Raw genomic sequence first — 25,864 nt, 5'->3', positions numbered from 1 at the left:
CTAAGGCCAGCGTGAATCAGACGGGTTTCTCGTGTGCCATAACAAAATGTATATTTGCGACTGCTCGACCAACAGCCTCTCGACCAGTTGACTAAATGGGGTCAGCCCTAAAACACACATCTCAAGTTAGGATTTAGCCCCAATGTTCCAAAGCTCCCCCTCTGAGTATTATTGTCACTGTCAATGACCAATACATTTCCAACAGCTCCCTCTTTCATGAGACTATTATGCAACCCATAACCAAATCCCAGTTGGCACGCAGTGTTAAATTCTCTCCTTCGAGGAAATTATTGCATAGATAATGGACTTCCACTTTATTCAGGTATATGGGTTAAGAAGGGTGGTCATTGGATGGAAAAATCTATTAAGTAATAGTGAGGTAAAAATCAAAACACAGGTTGGTGGAAAAACCTCATGCCAACAGCAACATTCAGGACTTTTGACAAAACTTAAAATTGAAAAACAGACATGTCACATGATCTTTGGGAAGCAATTTAGTACACAAGAGTAATCAAGCTTTAATCCTATCTCTGTCTCTTACCATGATCTGTCAAACACAAACATGTAGGGTTGGGAGGTATCCAGATCTTCATATCATACCATCCTTCTCTCATACCGGGATAGGTTTCGTACACAAGGAGGCACAAAAACAAAGCAAAAAATTTAAAAACATGGGAATCTAACAAAATTAGCACACGTAATAGCGAATTTCAAATGGGGGCTGCTGACAAAATCTGCTAACGGGCGCCAACGAAAATAAAGGAATTGAAAAGACAGGCAATTCAGCTCATAAAGTTATACATATATAGGTAGGAGCTACCAAATGTTATTTTTTGTGAGTTTTGACATTTACAAGTGAATGTGAGGCACAGTGCAAGTTAACAAAGTTTTGATGCATGCTTGTCTGAAGGAAGAACAGTACTGTCTCTGAAGCAGCATGTGTAGACTGCACATTGTGTGTGTGGAATCTGGAGTCGCTAGGGCAACTGGCCTGCCTGCTCTGAGAAGAGGGGAGAACACGGCAGAAAGCTAACACAATATGATGCCCCATCACTTTATTAATTCAGCCACTTACTTAGATTAACTAGCAAGCTAAATTTAGGGGTCACTTTAATTTTTTTACCTTTATTTAACTAGGCACGTCAGTTTAAGAACAAATTCTTATTTAAGGCCTACCCCGGCCAAACCCGGACGACGCTGGGCCAATTATGCGCTGCCCTATGGTACACCCAATCACGGCCGGATGTGATGCAGCCTGGATTCGAACCAAGGACTCCAATAATGCCTCTTGCACTGAGATGCCGTGCTTAAACCGCTGCACCGCTCGGGAGCCAATTTAATGCAGAATTTAAATTTTAAAAAGAAATATCTTGCAGCATTTTGTAAACGCAGACGTAAAATGCTACTTAATGTAATTTCTGCTCGGCATCAGACTCATTTTGTGCTTCAATTGCACTTCTCCACTCGGATGATAATTCACGAATGGGCATTATATCAGCAGACAGTGCTCTGACTGATGTGTAGCTACTTTTCTCAGTGTAGCCAGCCTACTTTTCTTCGGTAAAAGATTAACTACAATATTAACTTTAAGCAAAACATTAGGAAATGTAGCTGGCTACATTCTTTCTATGATAAACAGGCACATGATGGCTATGCATAATTTTTGCAAAAAATACCTTGCTTTTTCATTGCAAGCTCATTTACTTGTGTGGCTGCCAGCCAAATAGCGTTGCACTACTTTTATCATCTGATTACAATGAAGCTTTTATTCTGCCTAATGTGTTGCACTAATGTATTTTTTCTGAAGGAAAACTATAGTTGCACTTCCCTGATCACTCTATTGAAGCAAAAAAACACGACTTTCAATATAAAACGCGGCCCGTCAATACACAGCTGGACTCACCTACTCCCGGTTTCTCCAGTTGTGCTATTTACAAACAAACAACCACGTGATTGGCTCAACTGTTCTGGGGAACTATGGTAAGCTTCATAATGTGACCGGTGAAATGAAGAACGTAATCTGATTTATCTCCAAATGTATTGCACAAGTTGACTGTGGGTATTTACTTACAAAGGTAGCAACAAATATTAAAATGTATTGAAAATCGTCAAATAAATAGTTTAAATGTTCAATGCTATTTAACAGTATTGAATAAAACATCAAGACTATTTCCAAATACCCTGGTATATGGTATACCGCCCAAGCCTAACATTAAGTCAAGTGATCACAAACTAGTCTGACCAGTAACATTGATAGTAGGTTACACACCTCCAGTGTAGAATTAACATAGAATGGCACAAATTATCTGATTTGAAGCTTGATAATAAGCAGCTAAATTGTTTTGGATGAGAATCCTTTAACTAAAGTCCCCTTCAGCGAACAAGTCCTCCTCTACAAACTCAGCACTGTAGGAACCTCAGGAGCTCAACAACCACTGGATAAAAAAGCATAATAAAAAGATGTGTATTTCTTTTGTATTGTCGTCCTCCTCTCACAGCATATTCCCTGTAGGAGACTTAACTCCTCTGCAGTTCTAGGCTAGGCCCCCTTTAAAAGTAATTCTCCCTCGTGATGAATGTTGAACCAAGAGAACAGGTCTGAGGCATCAGTTGACAGAGCTGATCTCCCCAGAGAGTGGTCTGTGCACGGCAGTGGTTTCAGGGAGAGACTGGGGGATGGTGGAGGGTGGGTGATTTTAGCTGGCAGCCTGGCTGTCTGTGGGTGGTGTATTGTCGAATGACGGGGCAGACTCAGGTGTTGGGGAGGACAGGGTAGAGTCACTAGACGCCACTGGTGCTGGGGACGAGTCCTCTGCGGGCTCAGGTGCAGTAGAATCAACGGGGGCAGAGTCCTCAGCAGGCGCAGGGGCTGTAGCATCAGCCCCTCCCGCGGCGACTCCCTCGTTCTCGTCCTCCTGTGGGTAGAGCTCGGGGTACTTCTGCATACACTCCTGCATAGCGCGGAAGTTGTCGATACACTCTGAACCTTTCACCTCCTCATTGCTGTAGTGGAAGCAGGAGAAGGCCTCCTTGAACTGTGTGCCACAGGGCCCGCTAGCCATCCCTCCCAGGCATGGACAGTTCCAGTTGATCTCCCCACTAGGCAGAATCAGGCCTAGAGGAATTGGGATATAAGAGGAAAGGGCAGGGGGATACCTAGTCAGTTGCACAACTGAATGCATTCAAACAAAATGTGTCTTCCGCATTTAACCCAACCCCTCTGAATCAGAGAGGTGCAGGGGGCTGCCTTAATCGACGTCATCGGCGCCCGGAAAGCAATTGCTGTTGAGGGTTAATTGCCTTACTCAATGGCAGAACGGCAGGTTTTTTCCCCTTGCTGGCATGTACAGTGCATTTGAAAAGTATTCAGACCCCTTGACTTTTTCCACATTTTGCTAAGTTACAGTTTAATTCTAAAATTGATTAAATAGATTTTTCCCCCTCATCAATCTACACACAATACCCCATAATGATTAAACAAAAACAGGTTTTTAGACATGTTTGCAAACTTATACAATTTTAAATAAATAAATATTACATTTACATAAGCATTCAGACCCTTTACTCAGTACTTTGTTGAAGCACCCTTTGGCAGCAATTACAGCCTCGAGTCTTCTTGGGTATGACGCTACAACTTGGCACAGCTGTATTTGGGGAGTTTCTCCCATTCTTCTCTGCAGATCCTCTCAAGCTCTGTCAGATTGGATGAGGAGCATCGCTACACAGCTATTTTCAGGTCTCTACAGAGATGTTTGATCGGGTTCAAGTTGGGGCTCTGGCTGGGCCACTCAAGGATATTCAGCATTTCTCTACGGCTGGCCATGCTTTCCTCCTGGCTACCCCAACCCCGGCCAACAGCTCCGCACCCACCGCAGCTACTTGCCCAAGCCTCCCCAGCTTTTCCTTCACCCAAATCCAGATAGCAGATGTTCTGAAAGAGCTGCAAAACCTGGACCCGTACAAATCAGCTGGGCTAGACAATCCGGACCCTCTCTTTCTAAAATTATCTGCAGCCATTGTTTCAACCCCTATTACCAGTCTGTTCAACCTCTCTTTCGTACCGTCCGAGATCCCTAAAGATTGGAAAGCTGCCGCGGTCATCCCGCACCGGCCCGCCCGACTGGCATCACTACTCTGGACGGTTCTGACCTAGAATATGTGGACAACTACAAATATCTAGGTGTCTGGCTAGACTGTAAACTCTCCTTCCAGACTCATATTAAACATCTCCATTCCAAAATTAAATCCAAAATCAGCTTCCTATTTTGCAACAGAGTCTCCTTCACTCACGCCGCCAAACATACCCTAGTAAAACTGACTATCCTACCGATCCTCGACGATGTCATTTACAAAATAGCCTCCAACACTCTACTCAGCAAACTGGATGCAGTCTATCACAGTGCCATCCGTTTTGTCACCAAAGCCCCATATACCACCCACCACTGCGACCTGTATGCTCTAATCGGCTGGCCCTCGCTACATATTCGTCGCCAGACCAACTGGCTCCAGGTTATCTATAAGTCTTTGCTAGGTAAAGCTCCACCTTATCTCAGCTCACTGGTCACGATAACAACACCCACCCGTAGCACGCGCTCCAGCAGGTATATCTCACTGGTCATCCCCAAAGCCAATGATGATGCCTCAGACCTGTTCTCTTGGTTCAACATTGGCCGCTTTTCCTTCCAGTTCTCTGCTGCCAATGACTGGAACGAATTGAAAAAACTTGCGGAAGCTGGAGACTTATATTTCCCTCACTAACTTTAAACATCAGCTATCCGAGCAGCTAACCGATCGCTGCAGCTGTACATAGCCTATCTGTATATAGCCCATCCAATCTACCTACCTCATCCCCATATTGTTTTTATTTACTTTCTGCTCTTTTGCACACCAGTATTTCTACTTGCACATCATCATCTGCACATCTATCACTCCAGTGTTAATTTGCTAAATTGTAATTACTTGCTACTATGGCCTATTTATTGCCTTACCTCCTCACGCCATTTGCACACACTGCATATAGACTTTTTTCTCTATTGTGTTATTGACTGTACGCTTGTTTATTCCATGTGTAACTGTGTTGTTGTTTGTCGCACTGGTTTGCCTTATCTTGGCCAGGTCGCAGTTGTAAATGAGAACTTGTTCTCAACTAGCCTACCTGGTTAAATAAAGGTGAAATTAAAAAATAAAATTCAGACTTGTCCCAAAGATACTTCTGCGTTGTCTTGGCTGTATGCTTAGGGTCGTTGTCCTGTTGGAAGGTGAACCTTCGCCCCAGTCTGAGGTCTTGAGTGCTTTGGAGTAGGTTTTCATCAAGGATCTCTCTGTACTTTGCTCCGTTCATCTGTCTCTCAATCCTGAGACTCACAGTCCCTGCCGCTGAAAAACATCCCCACAGCATTATGCTACCACCACAACGCCTCTCCCCTATTTGACCTAGATAGTTTGTCTGCATTGATATGTAGGCTACGTGTGCCTTTTTAAAAATGTATATAGTTCTGTCCTTGAGCTGTTGTTGTCGAATGATGTTCTGTATTATGCCATTCTGTATTATGTTTTATGTTTTGTGTGGACCCCAGGAAGAGTAGCTGCTGCTTTTGCAACAGCTAATGGGGATCCTAATAAAATACCAAAATACCACCAGGCTTCACTTTAGGGATGGTTTTGGCCAGCTGATGAGCGGAGCCTGGTTTCCTCCAGATGTGACGCTTGGCATTCAGGCCAAAGAGTTCAATCTTGGTTCCATCAGACCAGAGTATCTTCTTTCTCATGGTCTGAGAGTCTGGCCACTCTACCATAAAGGCCTGATTGGTGGAGTGATGCAGAGATGGTTGTCCTTCTGGAAGGTTCTCCCATCTCGACAGACGAACTCTGGAGCTCTGTCAGAGTGACCATCGGGTTCTTGGTCACCTCCCTGACCAAGGCCCTTCTCCCCCGATTGCTCAGTTTGGCCAGGCGGCCAGCTTTAGGAAGAGTCTAGGTGGTTCTAAACTTCATCATTTAAGAATGATGGAGGCCACTGTGTTCTTGGGGACCTTCAACGCTGTAGACATTTTTTGGTACCCTTCCCCAGATCTGTGCCTAGATACAATCCTTTCTCGGAACTCTAAGGACAATTAGAGAGTCTGACTTCAACCTCATGGATTGGCTTTAGCTCTGACATGCACTGTCAACTGTGGGACCTTATATAGACAAACGTGTGCCTTTCCAAATCATGTGCAATCAACTGAATTTACCACAGGTGGACTCCAATCAAGTTGTAGAAACATCTCAAGGAGGATCAATGGAAACAGGATACCCCTGAGCTCAATTTCAGGGTGTGAATACTTATGTAAATAAGGTATTTCTGTTTAAATGTGTAATATCTCTCTCTCTATACACACACACACACACAGTGCCTTCGGAAAGTATTCAGACCCCTTGACTTTTTCCACATTTCCATATTAGATTAAGGCTGTAACGTAACAAAATATGGAAAAAGTGAAGGGGGTCTGAATACTTTCCGAATGCACTGAATTAACATGGTTGTAAATTCAGAATTCACCTCTTTAGTATCTTTGTAATGACTACACTACTGTTGAGTGTTTTATAATCCTTCTACATCCCTGACATGAATTCACAGCCCACTTACCCTGGTCTTCGTAGGGGTCATTGGGGTCATCTGCAATGAGCTCAGCGTTGCTAGGCGCTTCATGGTCTTCCTTGGTAACGAAGATGATGCAATCTTTACCTGGCAAGGCAAAAACACAGGTGAGAGGATGGCATGAAAAGATGCCATCTCTAAGGAAACAACGGGCACTGAGCTATGACCATGACATACTAATTGCATTTCCCCTTCCTTGTCTCCAGGCTGGCTTTATTAAAGCAAAGTGGGAGACCAATTATACAAATTCATGCTTATTATGGTCTGACTGACCCAATAAACACACAAATGCATTCATCTATTGGATCAAGGCAAGTGGTTGGCTATTAATATGTTGGCCATAATAGCTGCTAAGTTAACAATTCGACAACAGCTGTTTTTCACCAGAGTTCTGTAAACAGAATGCTGAATCAATGCCCACTAACTATGTTTAACCAGCAGGGTCCAGATATAAACAAACTGAACTGTCACCTGACATGACATGCGCTTCGATTGCCAGAAGATACCGACCCTACTGTTATGCTTGTTTACACTGAGCTGCACTGAGGTCGGAACGCAAATCATGGTTACATTAGGACACCGTAGGGCCGGCGCAAGACGTGGGTCGGAAAACGTACCTCAATGCAGGGATGGGATATGCCACTGTACTCAAATTTGACCTTTATCCACACTGCTCTATCGAGAAGATTTAAATACTGCTATTTTCTCTGAAAACCCTTCTCATCCTCATGCTAGCTAGCAGTAGCTACAGCTGCCATTATGTAATGGCATGTTGCGTTAAACAACAAAGGAGATGATTGGCTGACAAAGCCATTCCACAATGGCTGCGGTGGCTACAGCTAGCGAGCATGAGAATGAAAAGGGCAGTTTTTAGAAAAAAACGAGCAGTATTTCAATCTTCTTGACGGAGCAGTGTGGATTTGGATAAAGGTACAAATTGGAGTACAGTGACATATCCCATCCCTGCATTGAGGTACATTTAACTATCTAGCATGCTCTGCACATCTGTCTGTAAGTGTAACTCGGGAAGTGTAGTTTTGTTGAATGGAAGGACCCATAGCGGAATGGATATGTGAAACTGCTATAAAGGCCTTTTCACACTGCATTGTTCTTAGCCCCGGGCTATCATAGCCACAGGCTAGACTGGCCCTGGGCTAGCTTAGCCTGTGTTCACACAAGCATTTGTTAACCCTAGGCTAACCAATGTTATAAGCAATACGGCATTTATTAACACATTATTTCATCTTGCGTCTAGCCTAGCATTTGATTTCCAACAGTGATGGTTTGTATAAACTTCGCCATCTGCCTGTCTGACCTCAGAAACTATGTTTCACTTTTGAAATTCAATCTCACCCTTGTACAGAGACTGGTGTGCATGAACGAGGCATCAACTTTTTTGATCTAGGCTGAATCATTCAACAATATTATCATCATGGATATAGCCATTTAAAAGTAAATGGAAAATCTATGAAAACAGACAAATGAAGCATTTGCTGCCTTTCCATTTGTAGTGTTTGTAGCTTTAGTTTGATAAGTGAGAAAACATTAGCCAGCCAGCCATAATAACCATGTTAGTTAGGCATAGCAACCAATGTTTTTGCATGGATTTGTTTTTTGTCCTCAGATAGGGTTAAATTGTATGAATTGACTTGTCAAAATAACAGTGCAGCTTTTTTGATTGGACTGGGCATTCTAGTAGTTGTTCCTGACACTGATTCACACTGGAAAATCCCAAAAAGTCCTCCGGAGCAGGGACAGCTAGTCCTGGGCTAAGGTTGGTGCCCACTTTAGAATGTGCAAGTGTGAAAACCCGCTTAGCCCCAGGCTAACATCGTCCTTAGTCCAGGGCTAAGGAGGCTCTTGGCCCTAGCCTAAGGTGCAGCAGTGTGAACACTAAGGTGCAGTGGTGCAGTGCAGACCAGACCGTCCGCGTGCATGTTGATTTTCTCCACCCACACCAGACGCGATCAGGACACACAAGTTGAAATATCAAAATGAACTCTGAACCAACTATATTAATTTGGGGACAGGTTGAAAAGCATTCAACATTAATGTCAATTCAGCTAGCTAGCTGTTGCAACTAATTTATCCTGGGATATTAACATTTTCCTCTACTCCGACAATTAATCCACAGATAAAAGGGTGAAAGTTAGTTTCTAGTAATCTCTCCTCCTTCAGGCTTCTTCTGACTTTATATGATGGTCGCAACCAACTAAGGTGCATTACCACTACCACCCACGTGGGTATATGCTCCTAAAAATCAATGTATGAATAATTGTAATTATTCGATTTATTGCCTACCTCATGCCTTTTGCACACATTGTATATAGATTCTCTTTTTTCTACCATGTTATTGACTTGTTTATTGTTTACTCCATGTGTAACTCTGTGTTGTTGTCTGTTCACACTGCTATGCTTTATCTTGGCCAGGTCGCAGTTGCAAATGAGAACTTGTTCTCAACTAGCCTACCTGGTTAAATAAAGGTGAAATAAAAATAAAATGAGGAGATGGGAGAGGCGGGACTTTCAGCGCATCACAAATAGAACTAAGTTCTATAAATGCCTGGTTACGCAGAATATCATGAGCAGTGTGGGTGCAATGATTGAATAACATGTATGTGTACATTTATTTTGCGCACACAACGCGAGCAGTGTGGTCAGCATGTAAGTGTATCTTTAATATGAAGGATTGGTTCTTGCTGATGAAAGGTAAAGGGCCATATGTTTCGAAAGCCATATTGCAAGCAATGATTGACATTTATAAATGTTAAAACAGTGTCGGGGATGTAGTTCACACACAGGGTAGTCGTGGGCAAAGCGAATGGCTGATTGCCACCTAGTCAGAACTAAATGGAACCATGATTGCGTTCTGACCTTAGTGTAAACAAGCGTAACGGTAGGGTCGGTATCTTCTGGTAAGCGCTTTGACAGCTCTGCCTGAAGTCATCTACTAGCCTAGCAATTTAGTTATCTGGCTAGCATGGACGTTAATGTGTTCGTCTCGCCTTCCTTTACAAATCAGATTAATCCTGAGAATCTGATTGCCCCATTTATAGACCTCTTCAAACCATATAACTGACTGCAACTAAGCTACATTAAATTACTGCACCAATGAAGCTGGAACAAGCACCGCTGACCTGCTTCGCAAGCTAACTAGATACATAACGTTACCATGCTAGCCCCTTCAATGACATTCATTGGACAAGCGAAATGAATGAAAATCTAAGGTGTGCTATTACCCTCTTGCTCACAGTACGACATGACAGACGGTGGTGATATCCGTTGGTCCTCTACTTATATCAGAAGCAACGACGGTTTTTGTACAACAATTAGCTGCAGTGCACATAGCCATGTAATAACCGCCCGGCTTCCGTTTCCTTTGACCCCTCTTTGCTTCGATTTCTGGACGCAGTCTCATGACGTCATCTGGGCAGCCACTGGTGATTTGTGCAACAGATCGAGGTAGATGTAGGATCAGATTACACAACCCCATAATGAGGATAAAAACAATGAGACTGGACCAGTGGTGCGGGAAACTCCTACCCACAGTACCAGATGACTTTGGCAGTACTCTACCAAAGAGAAGTGAAACCTATACGGCACTCATCTGGCAGTATGTACCACAATAATATTGGTATATACCCTGTTTGATGCATATTGTAGTGTGACTTATGCCATGTGAAGGTTCAACACAGAATGTTGTTTTCTAGCTTTTATTGAAAAATATTGGTAGTGTTTTATTTGGGGGTCACTGATGGTTTTCAGTGGGGGATGAGGATCTATAAAATCAAATCCTAGTCAAATTTCATAATTATGTCCAATACAGAAAGTAAAAAACACTGAATGAAACCCCATTCCATTCCTACCAAACCCATCGTCATCCAATGACATCGGCAGTTTCTACAGCGATTGTCTGGGAATGAAAGACCACAACACAAACACTTTCCTTTAGGACCCAGAGACAAAGTACTAACATATGCTATTGATAAGACCAGCATGAATACAAATATATTCCATGATTAAACATTTTTTTAAAGTAAATGAAAATTAACAAAGCTCGTTGGAGATTCCCAGAGCCATTTAAAGAATGTACAAGTATATCTATACTTTCTTTACCCCAATGTGGCTCTTCAAACCCCATGCACAGCTTACAATGACCTGAAATGAACATGACATGACTTTCTTTCCACTCTCCAAAAATGTCCAGGTGTAGTGCTTGTTGGTTTAAGAACAGACTCCTTTAAAATGGTGTCAGTCTTCAATTTCCTTGAGCAAGCTTCTATAGAAGATAAGACCATCAGCAGAGTAGCCTGGCTGGTCAGATGAAGAGAGGGTAAATGGTATTGAAAAACAAAACAACGGGACAGAACAGACGCAATTCCATCCTGAACACTGGGTCAAGTACCATCTTTCTTTCCCAGTGAGATCCAGTCTGCATGACCCCTCAAGAGCTTCTGGGAACACAAAGAAGCTGAGAAAGAGGTCGCAGAGGCAGAATGTACTGATTTGTGCGCATTAGATACAATGCAAAATAAAAAGTAAGTAATTTATAAAGGGTGGAGGCTGTGTGTCTGTGGTGCCTGTTGGAGGGTGTTTCTAGAATAGCAGCGCTCCCATGCTGCCCATTTCACTCTGCTCCTTGACAAAGATCTCAAAGTACTGGTAGATGATGGTCACGGCCAATAGAATTCCAGTACCCGAACCGATGGCGCCCAGAAAGTCCGCCATGACGGACAGCCCACCTATGCATAGGCCACCGAAAGCTGCAGCTGTGGGGATGTACCTTCACAAAGAACACAAGATTTTTTGAAATGTGTAGAAAAACACACAGCAATTAACACTTGGGCCAGAGTGCAACCAAAGGTGTGTATGTTTTTACCGGTTGAGCTCGTGCACCATGGAGGTCTCTCGGTGTCCCCTCATCACCATCTGCTGTTCCTTCAGCTGCTTAGCCACCTGTCAGACATGCAGAGTTAGCAACTACCACACATACTTCAGTGTACCTACAGTAAGTGCATCTGTAACAGATGAAGCAAATACATCAAGTGACTCACATCTTTGGCAGAGGATCCTGAAACCTCGATCCATGTCTTGGAGAAGAAGGCACAGGAGCCCAGCATGAAGACTATGTAGATTGCAGCATGGATGGGGTCATCCAAAACAGAACCAAAGGACTCCGGGGGAGAGAGGAAGTAGCAGAGACCTCCAACTGGGTAGGCACGAGCTGGTCCTCCAGTGGAAGTATCCTATACAAAACATACAATCAATTAAGTATAGATTCTCCATGTAAGCATAGCCCAATCAGGGCTGTTATGAGTAAAACAGGGTTCAAGACTGCGACCATTGAGTCACATTTTGCAGCCATTTAGCTGTGCGAGTTACATGTTTTCTACATTGCAACCTCACTCAAAACATCTCTTTTGGATAAAAGAAAACATCAACATTATGCAACCCCAAATTCATGACAATCACTGGAATAGGTTGCACATCAAAATCTTAAATTATGCATTCCTGCTTGGTAGTGCTGAGCGATTAGTGCTTTTTGAAGTCTGTTCGGTTTGATTATTAAAATCTGTTTTCAATTTTGATAGTTTTTTAAAACATTAAATGCACTATGCATTATGTGGGTTGAATACAATTCCCATGATAGTAGTTACTTCTCATCACTTACTAACCATAATTTATTCACATCATTTTAATAAAATATTTCAGTTGTGTATATTACATTTGTTTTAGTTGATGACTTTATTTCACCCCAAGTTATCTCTTTAGAGCTACTGCCTATGCAGTCTGAAAAAATCACTATCTAAGTCGTTCTTCAAAGTAAATCAATAAGGCATACTTTTATGACTGTTGAATACCAACTATCAATCACTTAGATCAGGGGTGTCAAAGTCAAATGGACGGAGGGCCAAATAAAAAATTTAGCTACAAGCCGAGGGCCGGACTGTTCGAATGTTCATTGAAAAAATTTTAAATGACGCATATAGTCTAGTGAACCTAATTGAACCTACTGAAAACCTAACAAATATATTCCAATATGATCAGATAAATAAAGCAATATTTTCTTATGGCTCTGTCAGTAATCTTTAATTTTCAACAGACACAAAAGACAAATTTCCTTTATATAAAAATCCCCATAACATGAACATTAAATGAAAGAAACCGGTATTCAAGGCACCATCAGTAGCCTATATTTTCTATTTTAGCAAAAGTGGGCTAAATTTACTTCAAAGAAAAAAACAATAATAGCAATTTTCTATCATCCACTCAACTGAAATATTTTTAAAATATAATTGGATTGAAATACAATAAAATAAAGTGCAAAAATCTATTAATCAAAAACAACACTTTGTTTAAGGAGAAGTAACATGCAGTGAAAACAAATATTAAACTTTAACTTTTAAACTTGAACTGAGTAAAAACTCTAAATATGTGATTGCACAGTAATGTTCACTTGTTTGAGGTTGAGGGTGATACTTGGTGGTGTCCCATCTTTTCCACAAGTTCATCAATGTTCGGGGTAAGGCTCTGAGCTGAGGAAATCCTCAGAATTGAGTGGAGGTGTTCAGCAGTAAGTCGACTTCTGTGTGATGTTTTGTTCAGGTTCATCAAAGAAAACAGTTGTTCACACAGGTATGTGCTGCCAAACATAGACAACGTTTGAGCAGCCTGGATGCGCAGCTGGGGCATTGTGTCGGGGAGGAAACGGGCGAACTCCGCAGCACCCACTGCCGCATATTTTGCCCTCAGTGCATCATTGCATTGGAGGTCAATCAACTCCATTTGGAGGTTTGGTGGTGAGCTTTCCACGTCAACAGCAAATGGGTTACCGAGCAGTTCCAACCTGCTTTTTTGTGCTTCAAAGTCAGCAAATCGGCGTCGAAAGTCAGCGGCAAGCATACCTATTTTATCAGCCAACTGTGCGCTCGGGAACGCACTGGTAGAGAGCTTCTCTTTCATGGTCTGGCAGCTGGGAAAGTGGCTCAAATTTTCTTTCCGCATCTGCGTCTCCCACAGAGTCAGTTTGGTTTTAAATGCCTTCACTGTACTGTACATATCAGAGATGACATGATCCCGACCCTGCAGCTGCAAGTTCATTGCATTCAGATGACTCGTAATGTCACACAGAAAAGCCATTTCACACAGAAACATTTCGTCTCGGAGTTGTGTTGTGTCTTTCCCTTTGCTGTCCAAGAACAGACAAATCTCCTCACGAAGCTCGAAACATCTTTGAAGCACCTTTCCCTGGCTTAGCCATCGCACCTCTGTGTGATAAGGCAAATCACCATGCTCCGTTTCTAACTCCGTCAGAAATGCCTTGAACTGGCGGTGATTCAAACCTTTGGCTCTGATAAAGTTAACTGTGCGCGTGATGATGCTCATTACATGCTCCATTTTCAAGGCTTTACCGCACAACGCTTCCTGGTGTATGATACAATGATAAGCTGTCAGCTCACCTGTCGCGTTTTCCTCTTGCATCTTTTCCCGTATCTTCGCCACCAGTCCGCTCCTGTGTCCACACATCGCAGGTGCTCCGTCGGTTGTCAAACCCACGAGTTTTTCCCAAGGCAGCTCCATCTCATTTACACATCTTGACACCTCTTCATACAAATCATGCCCCGTAGTTGTGCCATGCATAGGACGTAAAGCCAAAAACTCCTCTGTCACGCTTAGGCTGGAGTCCACTCCGCGGATGAAAATTGACAACTGGGCAATGTCAGAAATGTCGGTGCTCTCATCCACAGCCAAGGAATATGCAATGAAATCTTTTCCCTTTTTCACAAGCTGCTCTTTTAGATTGATGGACAACTGGTCTACTCTCTCGGCAATGGTGTTTCTGCTCAGACTCACATTTAAAAAGAGTTGCCTTTTTTCTGGGCAAACTTCGTCACAAACTTTAATCATGCAGTTTTTGATGAAATCCCCCTCCGTAAATGGCCGGGCTGATTTAGCGATCTCTTCTGCCAAAATAAAACTGGCCTTGACAGCAGCCTGGCCTCGTTTTAATTCCTCTGCCTTTTGTAGCCTTTGTTCCATGTCCATATTCTTGTTTTTGTCCGCGTGTTTCGTTTCATAATGTCGTCTCAGATTATACTCTTTCAGTACCGCCACACTTTCTCCACACAGAAGACACACAGGTTTTCCAGCTACCTCCGTGAACATATACTCCGACTCCCACCTTGTTTGAAACCCCCGGTTCTCAGTGTCCACCTTCCGTTTTGCCATTTTTGATGGGTATCTGAAAGTTAATTTTACTGTGATGCTGACGACTGCTGTGCCAATAAATATTGAAATGAAGCAGCCTACTGCTCGGTGCGTCACCGTTGCATTGTGGGAAATGTAGTATTGGTGCGTGTAAAAGATCTGCGGGCTGCCGGCTTGCTGCGGTCTGCGGGCCGGTTCTAATAATAAATCAAGATCATCCCAGGGGCCGTAAAAAACCTTCTCGCGGGCCGGATGTGGCCCGCGGGCCTTGACTCTGACATATGTGACTTAGATCATGTATTTTTCAGGTCAAGATAGAGCAGTTGCTTAGCGCGCTGTCACTCTCGATTATGACTTCCTGTCACTTTTACATAGCAGGCGTAAAAGAAACAGACCGGACAAATGCAGAATGGACTACTGTATGTTCATTGTAGGTAATTACCAAGTTTTTTTGCACTAAAGTATGTAGAATATTGGCCTGTTGGAAACCACGTCATACAGTTCAGGCTTGATCTGATTTATCTCTACAGAAACTGGCCACAGAAAGAAAACCGCGCCCACTAATCATAACTCCTTTCTATGTGTATCAAAATGATGATACTTTCCTTGAATTTCATTGTGAAAGCCTAACACTGAAATATCATGTGTGATGCACATCTCACCCATATTGCGATTTATAATGGACTGTTTTTGGATTGCGTAAACAGTAAATTGTGTGATGGTGGGAATGCAGGGTTGTGCTTGCTGTAGTTCCTCACCAGCACAGCTAGGAGAGCTCAAAAGCACCTTACTAGTTGAAGATTCTTGAGTCATAAAAGGGCATTGAAATTACTTAGGAACTGTGCACAATTTGGAGAGGTGTGGCCACTTAGAGATTTTTTGGTCTTACATTCTACCCTACATTTTCCAGGAATATTCTTATGTTACTGAATGTATCAGGAGTATTTTCAGATTAAAATGCACATAAAATCAATTTTCCAATAATCGCCAAACTATTCCCTTTCAATTGCTACCATGGTTATGCATTACCCATTTTTTATGGGCGTGCGACCAAATCTTGGGCTGGTGCCACCAACTGAAAAACAGAGGCTTGAGTGCGACCAGGGGAAATGTTAGTCTGGAGCCCTCTTAAAACCTTCCGAAGGCTAGCTCTCTTACACAGGATTGCTGAAAGAAATGTCTAATCTGTCAACACTACCAGTGTGCTGTCATAGTAGTCCAAAACATGTGATCATAACCACCACTATGGCATCAAACAGACTTCATTGTTTACAGTCACACACTACTAGACAACACACAGAAGTATTCAGTACCGTTTTAACACCATGAAGGTTAAAAGTGATGAGAAAAAATAACTAAGTGGATGTACATTTTTAAATAGTACTGGTATAATGAACATGGGTGAGGCAAGTCTCCACCTCTGTGTAATGAACACAGAAGCGACACTCAAAGGTCATTGTGGACAGGTACTTACAGACCAGGTGCCTAGCAGGTTAACCAGAAAGTTGCCACTGAATCGCGTGGAGAGCATCTGAGAGATGACGTACAGGTTGGACACAAGGGCAGACTGGAGGATGATGGGAATGTTGGAGGTGTAGAAGAGCTTGATGGGATAGGTGTTGTACTGGCCACGGTAACGGGCAGACTTGATGGGCAGGTCCACCCTGAAGCCCTGGAAGGAGGAGGCGAGAAGTGTTCAAGACCTTTCAAAAACAACCACGGAAATCCAATGGGATTCAACGTTTGTCTTCAATTATTCTATGCATGCAGCTTTTTGGTCTGAACATCTATGTTCACATTGTCAGATCCAATGGTCATAAAGGTCACTTAAGCAATGAATTGAAAGCCATTTGTAAAACCAATCAAATGACAGCCAAGACGATATAGGCATTAAAGCAGGTTGTCTGTCCACTGACCTGGAAGTATATGACTACAGCAAAGACGAAGACTGTGGCGATGAGGTTCAAGAGGTTAGGCAGGTTCTGGCGGTAGAAGGCCTCTCTCAGGGCGCGCACCTTGTCTGTGCGGGTTGCCAACAGGTGGAACAGGGCAATGACAGCACCTTCAAACTCCGTTCCTGAGACACAAGAGACAAGGTTACCTAACTAACAGCACAGCAGGGGGAACAACCCTGACTGAACAAGAGCACATTGTAAATACACATACACTAGTTACACAAAAGTATGTGGACACCCCTTGAAATTAGTGGTGTCGGCTATTTCAGCCACACCCATTGCTGACAGGTGTATAAAATCGAGCACACAGCCATGCAATCTCCAAAGACAAACATTGGCAGTAGATTGACCTGTACTTAAGCGCTTATTGACTTTCAACATGGCACCGTCATAGGATGCCACCTTTTCAACAAGTCAGTTCGTCAAATTTCTGCCCTGCTAGAGCTGCCCAGGTCAACTGTAAGTGCTGTTATTGTGAAGTAAACATTTCTAAGAGCAACAATGGCACCACCGCGAAGTGGTAGGCCACACAAGCTCAAAGAACAGGACCGCCGAATGCCGAAGCGCATAAAAATCATCTGTTCTCAGTTGCAACACTCACTACTAAGTTCCAAACTGCCTTTGGAAGCCACGTCAGCACAAGAACTGTTCATCGGGAGCTTAATGAAATTAGTTTCCATAGCTGAGCAGCCACACACACAAGCCTAAGATCACCATGCACAATGCCAAGCATCAGCTGGAGTGGTGTAAAGCTCACCGCCATTGGAGTCTGGAGCAGTGGAAATTCGTTCCCTGGTGAATCATGCTTCACCATCTGGCAGTCCGACGGATGAATCTGGGTTTGGCGGATGCCAGGAGAGCGCTACCTGCCCCAATGCATAGTGCCAACTAAAGTTTGGTGGAGGAAGAAAAAATGGTCTGGGGCTGTTTTTCATGGGTCAGGCTTGGCCCCTTATTTCCCTTCACTGGAACTCAATGCTACAGCATACAATGACATTCTAGATGATTTTGTGCTTCCAACTTTGTGGCAACAGTTTGGGGAAGGCCCTTTCCTGTTTCAGCATGACAATGACCCCGTTCACAAAGTGTCGTCCATACAGAAATGGTTTGTTGAGATCGGTGAGGAAGAACTTGACTGGCCTGCACAGAGCCCTGACCTCAACCCCATAGGGCCTTCCCTTGGGGATGAATTGGAACACCAACTGCGAGCCAGGCCTAATCGCCCAACCTCACTACTGCTCTTGTGGCTAAGTGGAGGCTGTTATAGCAGCAAAGGGGGGGACCAACTCCATACTAATGCCCATGACTTTGGAATGAGACGTTCGACGAGCACGTGTCCACCTACTTTTGGTCATATGTAGCCTTAGTGCTACCTACCTCGCCCAGTGTTGACAGTAGTGGGACTGAAGGCCTTCCAGACGATGGTCTCACAGATGTTGGTGGCAATGAACAGGGAGATACCAGAGCCTAGACCATAGCCCTTCTGCAGCAGCTCATCCAGCAGCAGCACAATCAGACCTGCCACAAACAGCTGGGGAAGAAGGAGAGAGCTTAAAATAGGGCAGGGAAAGGGTATACCGAGTCAGCACAACTGAATGCATTCAACTGAAATGGGAGAGGTACGGCGCCCGGGTAGCAGTTGTGGGTTAACTGCCTTGCAGAACGGCAGATTATGCCACCTTTCCGGCACAGAGATTCGAACCAGCGACCTTTCAGTTACTGTCCCAACACTCTTAACCACTAGACTACCTGACCAGGCAGATGAAAGCAGAACAGACTGTTGAGCATGGCTGATTAACAGATTAAATAAATGGCTGCCAAAGGGTTTTAATAGTGAAAGTTAGGTCTCTGTACCTAAAGGGTACAATTCATGAACTGGTTATATGAACTGGGGGGGGGGGGATCTAACTAACCTGAATGATGATGAGCAGGCAGATCCCAGCACCCATCTCTGAGGGGTCTCCGTACATGCCAGTCATCACGTAAACAATGGCCTGCCCAATGGTGATGATCATGCCAAACACTGCCGAGAAAAAGGAAGACGGTTGCATTCAATATGCTTGGACTGTTGTGAGTGGAAAAACACCTTGCAATGGGATACTGAATACACCCCAGCCTTATGACAGGCTAGAGACCCTTATTCTAATACCCGTCATATACAAGCCCACAAATCAGAACAATTGCCAGGTGGCTATATAACCATAATTCAACGTATTATGATTAATCCCATTCCTTAGTAAAAACTGCTTCTGTGCAAGATGATTAGAGGGTGGACCTACATTTCTGTGCTCCATTGAAGAGTGCTCTGTCCTTGGGTGTGTCTCCAACCTCAATGATCTTGGCTCCAGCCAGCAGCTGCATGATGAGACCAGAGGTAACAATGGGTGAGATACCCAGCTCCATCAGAGTACCTGTAGAATCGTGGAGGATCACAGTACAGTCCAGTCAACCATTATTATGAACCAACACTGTTGTAATGGAAAAGGGGATTCTAACAAAGGCAAAGCTCTGAATACAGTGATATCAGCTAAAGAATGTCAGCTTTTGCAAAGACTGCTTGTCAAAAAGAGATAAGACCTGATAACATCACAGGGAATAATTATTTCTCCATGTAAGAGGTGGGAACCAAACAGTGAAGGTGTAATAGATGCTTCTAACAAGATCAGTAGCCAAGATTGAGAGACGTTAATACATGGAGGGAGACAGGTGTCAATATTTGTTTATTTAACTAGGCAAGTCAGTTCAGAACAAATTCTTATTTACAATGACGGCCTACCCGGCGGATGCCGGGCCAATTGTGTGCCGCCCTATGGGACTCCCAAGAACGGCCGGTTGTGATACAGACTGGATTCGAAACGGGGTGTCTGTAGTGATGCCTCAAGCACTGAGATCCAGTGTCTTAGACCGCTGGGTCAATGAAGTGAGCCCATTGTTTAGCTTAGCAACAACCAGGAAGGGTAAAGCTTTAGAACACTGTGTTTTGTTTGAAGTTAAATGCTATATTTCTTGGTTAAGATCATATTCATGCCATCTTAACTGGCAGTACAATAGATTCTTTAGTAAGTACAGCACTTGTAATATCCAAATTGGACTTGAAGAATGTATTTTCTGTACTATAAATCTTTAGTAGTGCTGAGCGATTTACCGTCATTTCCTTTTTTTGGTTATTCAACAACTAATTGACCGACAGCTGTTCAATTACTTGAATTCCATTTAGTTGAGCCCAACGCACCATTTCTCTACAGAGAAAAACAAATCATGAGAAATCTAGTCAAGAAAGATGTGGCGCACTGGGCTGAAGGAAGTTGTAGTTTCCATAAAGCAAATATTCAACCTAGTTCAGCGCAAGAACGCATACACTTTTAACTATGTTCAGTTACTTTCACACAGACCTCATGAGGAATGTACACAGCAACAGAGGGATGGAGATATACTTACAGGAACTCTCATTTACTTTGAAGAACTAGTAAAAGGATTTTCAGACAGCTCTGCAGCATGCTTGAGCAGGCTAGCCTAGCAAAATAGGATGACTAAAGACAGTACAGTATTTGGGGAGCACAGAGCTGTTTGACTCCTACTGCCTGAGCAGAGATGAGATGATGACTTTAAGGAATTAAAAATAAAGTCAAATAAAAACAAAGTAATATACACATCTGAAATATTTTATAGTAATTTCCTATTGATCTCTATCCAATCTGGACCTGACAGAGACAATCAAATATTTTAAATGTTTTGGCAATTGAATGTTAATTATTTTCTGATTAGAAATTTAACATGAAGAAAAAACATTTGAATGTCATTTCATAATGCATTGTGATTTTTTTTTAAATACCGAAATTCGTTATTATTTTTTGTTTAAATCAAACCGAAATGACAAAGCACTAATCACTCAGCACTATTAGCTAGCTGCCTATTACTAGCTGGTTGGATGGGCAGCTAGTCAGGTTGGTACTGCATTGTTAGGTAGCATTAAAGATCGACAAACAAGGCAGAACATTTCATACTCCTTGCTGTCCCCAGTCCACCTGGTCGTGCTGCTGCTCCAGTTTCAACTGTTTTCTGCCTGCGGCTATGGAACCCTGACCTGTTCACCGGACGTGCTACCTGTCCCAGACCTGCTGTTTTCAACTCTCTAGAGACTGCAGGAGCGGTAGAGATACTCTTAATGATCGGCTATGAAAAGCCAACTGACATTTACTCCTGAGGTGCTGACTTGCTGCACTCTTGACAACTACTGTGATTATTACTATTTGACCATGCTGGTCATTTATGAACATCTTGGTCATGTTCTGTTATAATCTCCAGCCGGCACAGCCAGAAGAGGACTGGCCACCCCTCATAGCCTGGTTCCTCTCTAGGTTTCTTCCTAGGTTTTGGCTTTTCTAGGGAGTTTTTAGCCAGCGTGCTTCTACACCTGCATTGCTTGCTGTTTGGGGTTTTAGGCTGGGTTTCTGTATAGCCCTTTGAGATATCAGCTGATGTAAGAAGGGCTAAATAAATACATTTGATTTGATTATTTGATATGCAGGCCAGATAAAGCTAGCTTGCAAACTTCGCTAGATCGGGTTATGAAACTAATGCCTAATTCGAAAATAGTTACCCAAATAGATAGCTTACCATCTTTGGGTTGCTTGAAAGTTGTCATGTTCAAAACGCCCACACACACTTTCTGCAGTGAAGAGTGACAACGCTTCTGCCTAGCCTCAAGCTATATAGCTAGCTAGGCATACATAACATGCAGTCATGACACTTGACAAACATTCGTTTCAGTATTTTCTTCTATTAGCTAGCTACTAGTAGTAACTGTAGCTACTTAGCAGACAATATCATGACTGGCTGGCTATCCAACTAGCTAATCTGCACGATATATTTCCAGTCCAAGCCTCCAGAAATACACTGCAGTGGAGAAGAAGCAAAGCAAAAACGATGATAATGTTCCCACTCACTACAGACCCAGCAAATGTGTCTGTTTTTACAATGGCACGGGACACCAGCATGCATGCAGTTATTGCATTGAATTAGCATTTTACCACCTTGGCATTGTAGCTTGAAATAATTAGACTTGCTGGCTTTACACATCATATATCAGGCATCAACTCGGTTATAGATAGAACACTTGGTTATTTAAAATATATATATATATATTTAAGCCATTTAACGCAGCACTAAAATTAATGCATTTCAATGAGAGAACCCTTTTTTAAAAACCCTTTGTGGGCGGGGCCGAATCTGTTATTAGGGACGCACAGTTCAAACTTGTCTTCCTCCATATGGACTGATGATTACAGACACAGGCAAGCATTCAAACTAAGTAGAACCAGATTGTTTGTTTCTCACCTCTGTTGGAGGCCAGGATTACTCTCATCCAGTAGAAGGGATCTGCAGAGTCCGAGGACATGATGCCAAAGAGGGGAATCTAGGAGGACAGGAGACAAAGAGAAAAAATGAACCCAATACACTGTACCCACAAGAGTTATAACTACACTCATTGAGTCGTCATTACCTGTGGCCTTAACCATATTATCAGCTAGTGATAATAAGACCAAAGACAGGCAGGGCTTCTCTGCAAGAACCATACAATATATAGAATTACACAGAGACAGATGCTCAGCAGATACTAACCTGGCAGCACACCAGGAAGATGAAGAGAGTGATGGCAGTCCATAGTACTTTTTCTCTGAACTGAATCTGTAGAGGTAAGAGGGCAGTTTTAGAAACATCACTAGAGCTAAGATTGTGAGGAGAGGAGAGATTGCGGTATACTATACCTTTCTCTCTGGTTTCTGAATCTCGGGTAAGACCGCACAAAACGGCTTTATGACTTCCAAAAATTTGACTGTAAAAAAAAAAAACACGAGGTTGGTTAGTTTCTTTGGGGGGGAAAACTACATACAACATACACAGTAAAATAAGTTGTCCTAACCAGTGCAAGATAGTTACACTTTATCAGGATGAAACGTCATCACTCCCATGCATTCAAAAATTAGGCTCCACTCACATTTACAGACATAGTCAATAAGCTACTAACTAGCTAGTTCGCTAACTAGCTATATTGTATGTGGGAACAAACTAGTGGGCCTATAGCTAGGCTGATTATGAGAGCAGATTAACAGAGGCAATAGAAATACATTATATCTGCTAGAGGTCGACCGATTAAAAATCGGCATAGCCGTTTAAATTTGGGACGATTTCAAATTTTCATAATCGGTAATCGGCATTTTTGGACACCGATTATATTGCACTCCACGAGGAGACTGCGTGGCAAGCTGACCACCTGTTACGCGAGTGCAGCAAGGAGCCATGGTAAAATCAATCAATCTTAACATAAATCACTAGTTAACTACACATGGTTGATGATATTACTAGTTTAACTAGCTTGTCCTGCGTTGCAAATAATCAATGCGGTGCCTGTTAATTTATCATTGAATCATAGCCTACTTCGCCAAACAGGTGACGATTTAACAAGCGCATTTGCGAAAAAAGCACGGTCGTTGCACCAATGATAATGATAATGATAATAACCATAAACATCAATGCCTTTCTTAAAATCAATACACAAGTATGTTTTTTTAAACCTGCATATTTAGTTAAGAAATTAATGTTAGCAGGCAATATTAACTAGGGAAATTGTGTCACTTATCTTGCGTTCTGTGTAAGCAGAGTCAGGGTATATGCAGTAGTTTGGGCCGCCTGGCTCGTTGTGAACTGTGTGAAGACCATTTATTTCTAACTAACACCGTAATTAATTTGCCAGAATTTTACATAATTATGACATAACATTGAAGGTTGTGCAATGTAACAACAATATTTAGACTTATGGATGCCACCTGTTCTGTAAAATATAGAACGGTTCCGTATTTCACTGAAAGAATAAATGTTTTCGAAATGATAGTTTCCGGATAGTTTCTGGATTTGACCATATTAATGACCTAAGGCTCGTATTTGTGTGTTCATTATATTATAATTAAGTCTATAATTTCATAGAGCAGTGGTAGGTAGCAGCAGGCTCGTAAAAATTCATTCAAACAGCACTTTCCTGCGTTTGCCAGCAGCTCTTCGCAATGCTTGAAGCACAGCGCTGTTTATGACTTCAAGCCTATCAACTTCTGAGATTAGGCTGGCAATACTATAGTACCTATAAGAACATCCAATAGTCAAAGGTATATAAAATACAAATGGTATAGAGAGAAATAGTCCTATAATAACTACAACCTAAAACTTCTTAACTGGGAATATTGAAGACTCATTAAAAGGAACCACCAGCTTTCATATGTTCTGAACAAGGAACTTAAACATTAGCTTTTTTACATGGCACATATTGCACTTTTACTTTCTTCTCCAACACTTTGTTTTTGCATTATTTAAACCAAATTGAACATGTTTCATTATTTGAGACTAAATTGATTTTATTTATGTATTATATTAAGATAAAATAAGTGTTCATTCAGTATTGTTGTAATTGTCATTATTACACACATATTTTTTAGATTCTCCAATAATCGGTATTGGCGTTGAAAAATCATAATCAGTCGACCTCTAATATCTACTGTAGCTGGATAGCTAACCTTAGTTATTCAAAGAAGTTGACATTCATTGGGAATGCCAGTGGTTTATTCAAAAAAATGTAAGCAAGCTAGAAGCAAACTAGTCATAATTAAGCAATAAGGCCCAAGGGGGTGTGGTTTAGGGCCAATATACCACGGCTAAGGGCTGTTCTTAAACACGACGCAATGAAGAGTGCTAGGACAGACACAGCCCTTTGCCGTGGTATATTGGCCATATATCACAAACGCCTGAGGTGCATTATCACTATTTTAAACTGGTTACCAACGTAATTAGAGCAGTAAAAATAAATGTTATCATACGGTCTGATATGCCACGGCTTCAACCAATCAGCATTCAGGGCTCGAACCACCTAGTTTGTCTGATGTCACTCATTGCAAAGACTTGAACCAGGCAGTATCTCTGCGCACAGGTACTGACACTGTTACAGCAGACTATGCTAGCTAGTAACATTTCCTAGAATGACACAAAGACTGTAGAGGGTAACTAGTTAGCGAATGTTGAAGGTGCACACAGCAATCTAAAATGTCCCAACTAAGTGCCAAGGGTCAACAATTTGTGGGCACTTCATGAGAAGCGTTAGGTAAAGTCAGCAGCGATTGTACGTTAGTTGCCTCCTGCCGTTAGCTTCCCATTCCGTTAACTAACGTTATAATATTCTTCATTTTACGTTTGCATTGCCATTGGCTAGCTAGTAGCAAGCTACAATACATGTCCATTCACAGCCAATCTAACTAGCTAAACGTTCAAAATATACATTTAACATGCAATTCACAGATACATCGACAGACGTTAGAAAAAAATAACTCACTGCCCATGGTGTCCTTTATCCGATTCCTGTTGTGTTAAACTGGTGCCACTTGAAGGATCAGCACAGTTTGCGTGGCACCATTGAACCGTTTTGCGCAGAAAAGATTGCACTGTAAAGACACGTCATCAATGAAGCTCCTACTACACGTCAGATCTTGGTGATTCTTATGCCGCGTTCAAGAATGTCTGAATTTGAAACTTGTGGTGCTTTCAATTCAACTGGGGAAAAAACGAGGTCAAATCATGATGTCACTGATTTTCAGGTCGGAATGACGGAGCTTTAGAAATATGTCCGATATTCCGACTTCTAATTCCGAGTTGGATGACCGTTCAAAACGATTTTTCCCAGTCGTAGCACGTTTTTTTTCAAGTTCCCAGTTGTCTTGAACGGACGGAAGTCGGCGATTTCAGAGTTCCCAGTAGTTTTGAACACGGCATAATTCTCATAACCTGCTAATTAATTATCCTAACCTGCTGCCTAAATTCTCCTAACCTGCTGCCAAAAGTCAAATCTGACAAAAATGTATCCCATCTAGTCAAAACAGATAAATCTCAAATATGCGTTTGATTATGATAAAATAAATATTACACATGCAGTAAATGCAAAACTTCAGAATAAATACTGCTAGGTCATTACAATTTATAAATGATCACATGAGACTGCTCATTCAGAAGTTTACTTTACCTT

The 25,864-nt window shown here is 42.4% G+C and overlaps 2 protein-coding genes across 2 annotated transcripts; both read right to left on the bottom strand.

Annotated features, from left to right (window-relative positions):
- Positions 1-297: 297 nt before the first annotated feature.
- On the bottom strand, positions 298-10,148 carry LOC129815080 (mitochondrial intermembrane space import and assembly protein 40-like). The gene is made up of 3 exons (XM_055868431.1): positions 9,880-10,148; positions 6,629-6,727; positions 298-3,115 (listed from the first exon to the last, which is right to left on the bottom strand). The coding sequence occupies exons 1-3, from the start codon at positions 9,899-9,901 to the stop codon at positions 2,697-2,699; spliced, it is 540 nt and encodes a 179-aa protein (XP_055724406.1). The 5' UTR covers positions 9,902-10,148; the 3' UTR covers positions 298-2,696.
- Positions 10,149-10,337: 189 nt separating this feature from the next.
- On the bottom strand, positions 10,338-25,523 carry LOC129815079 (protein transport protein Sec61 subunit alpha-like). Its single transcript, XM_055868430.1, has 12 exons — positions 25,178-25,523; positions 22,572-22,639; positions 22,426-22,491; positions 22,141-22,219; positions 19,083-19,214; positions 18,717-18,826; positions 18,181-18,334; positions 16,765-16,925; positions 16,323-16,520; positions 11,695-11,886; positions 11,520-11,596; positions 10,338-11,423 (listed from the first exon to the last, which is right to left on the bottom strand). The coding sequence occupies exons 1-12, from the start codon at positions 25,182-25,184 to the stop codon at positions 11,237-11,239; spliced, it is 1,431 nt and encodes a 476-aa protein (XP_055724405.1). The 5' UTR covers positions 25,185-25,523; the 3' UTR covers positions 10,338-11,236.
- Positions 25,524-25,864: the final 341 nt, after the last annotated feature.

Source organism: Salvelinus fontinalis, chromosome 18 (assembly GCF_029448725.1).
Source record: "Salvelinus fontinalis isolate EN_2023a chromosome 18, ASM2944872v1, whole genome shotgun sequence".
In the NCBI taxonomy this organism is placed as follows: Eukaryota; Metazoa; Chordata; class Actinopteri; order Salmoniformes; family Salmonidae; genus Salvelinus; species Salvelinus fontinalis.
Note: the sequence above shows the minus strand (reverse complement) of the source record. Positions and strands in the feature narration are given on the sequence as shown.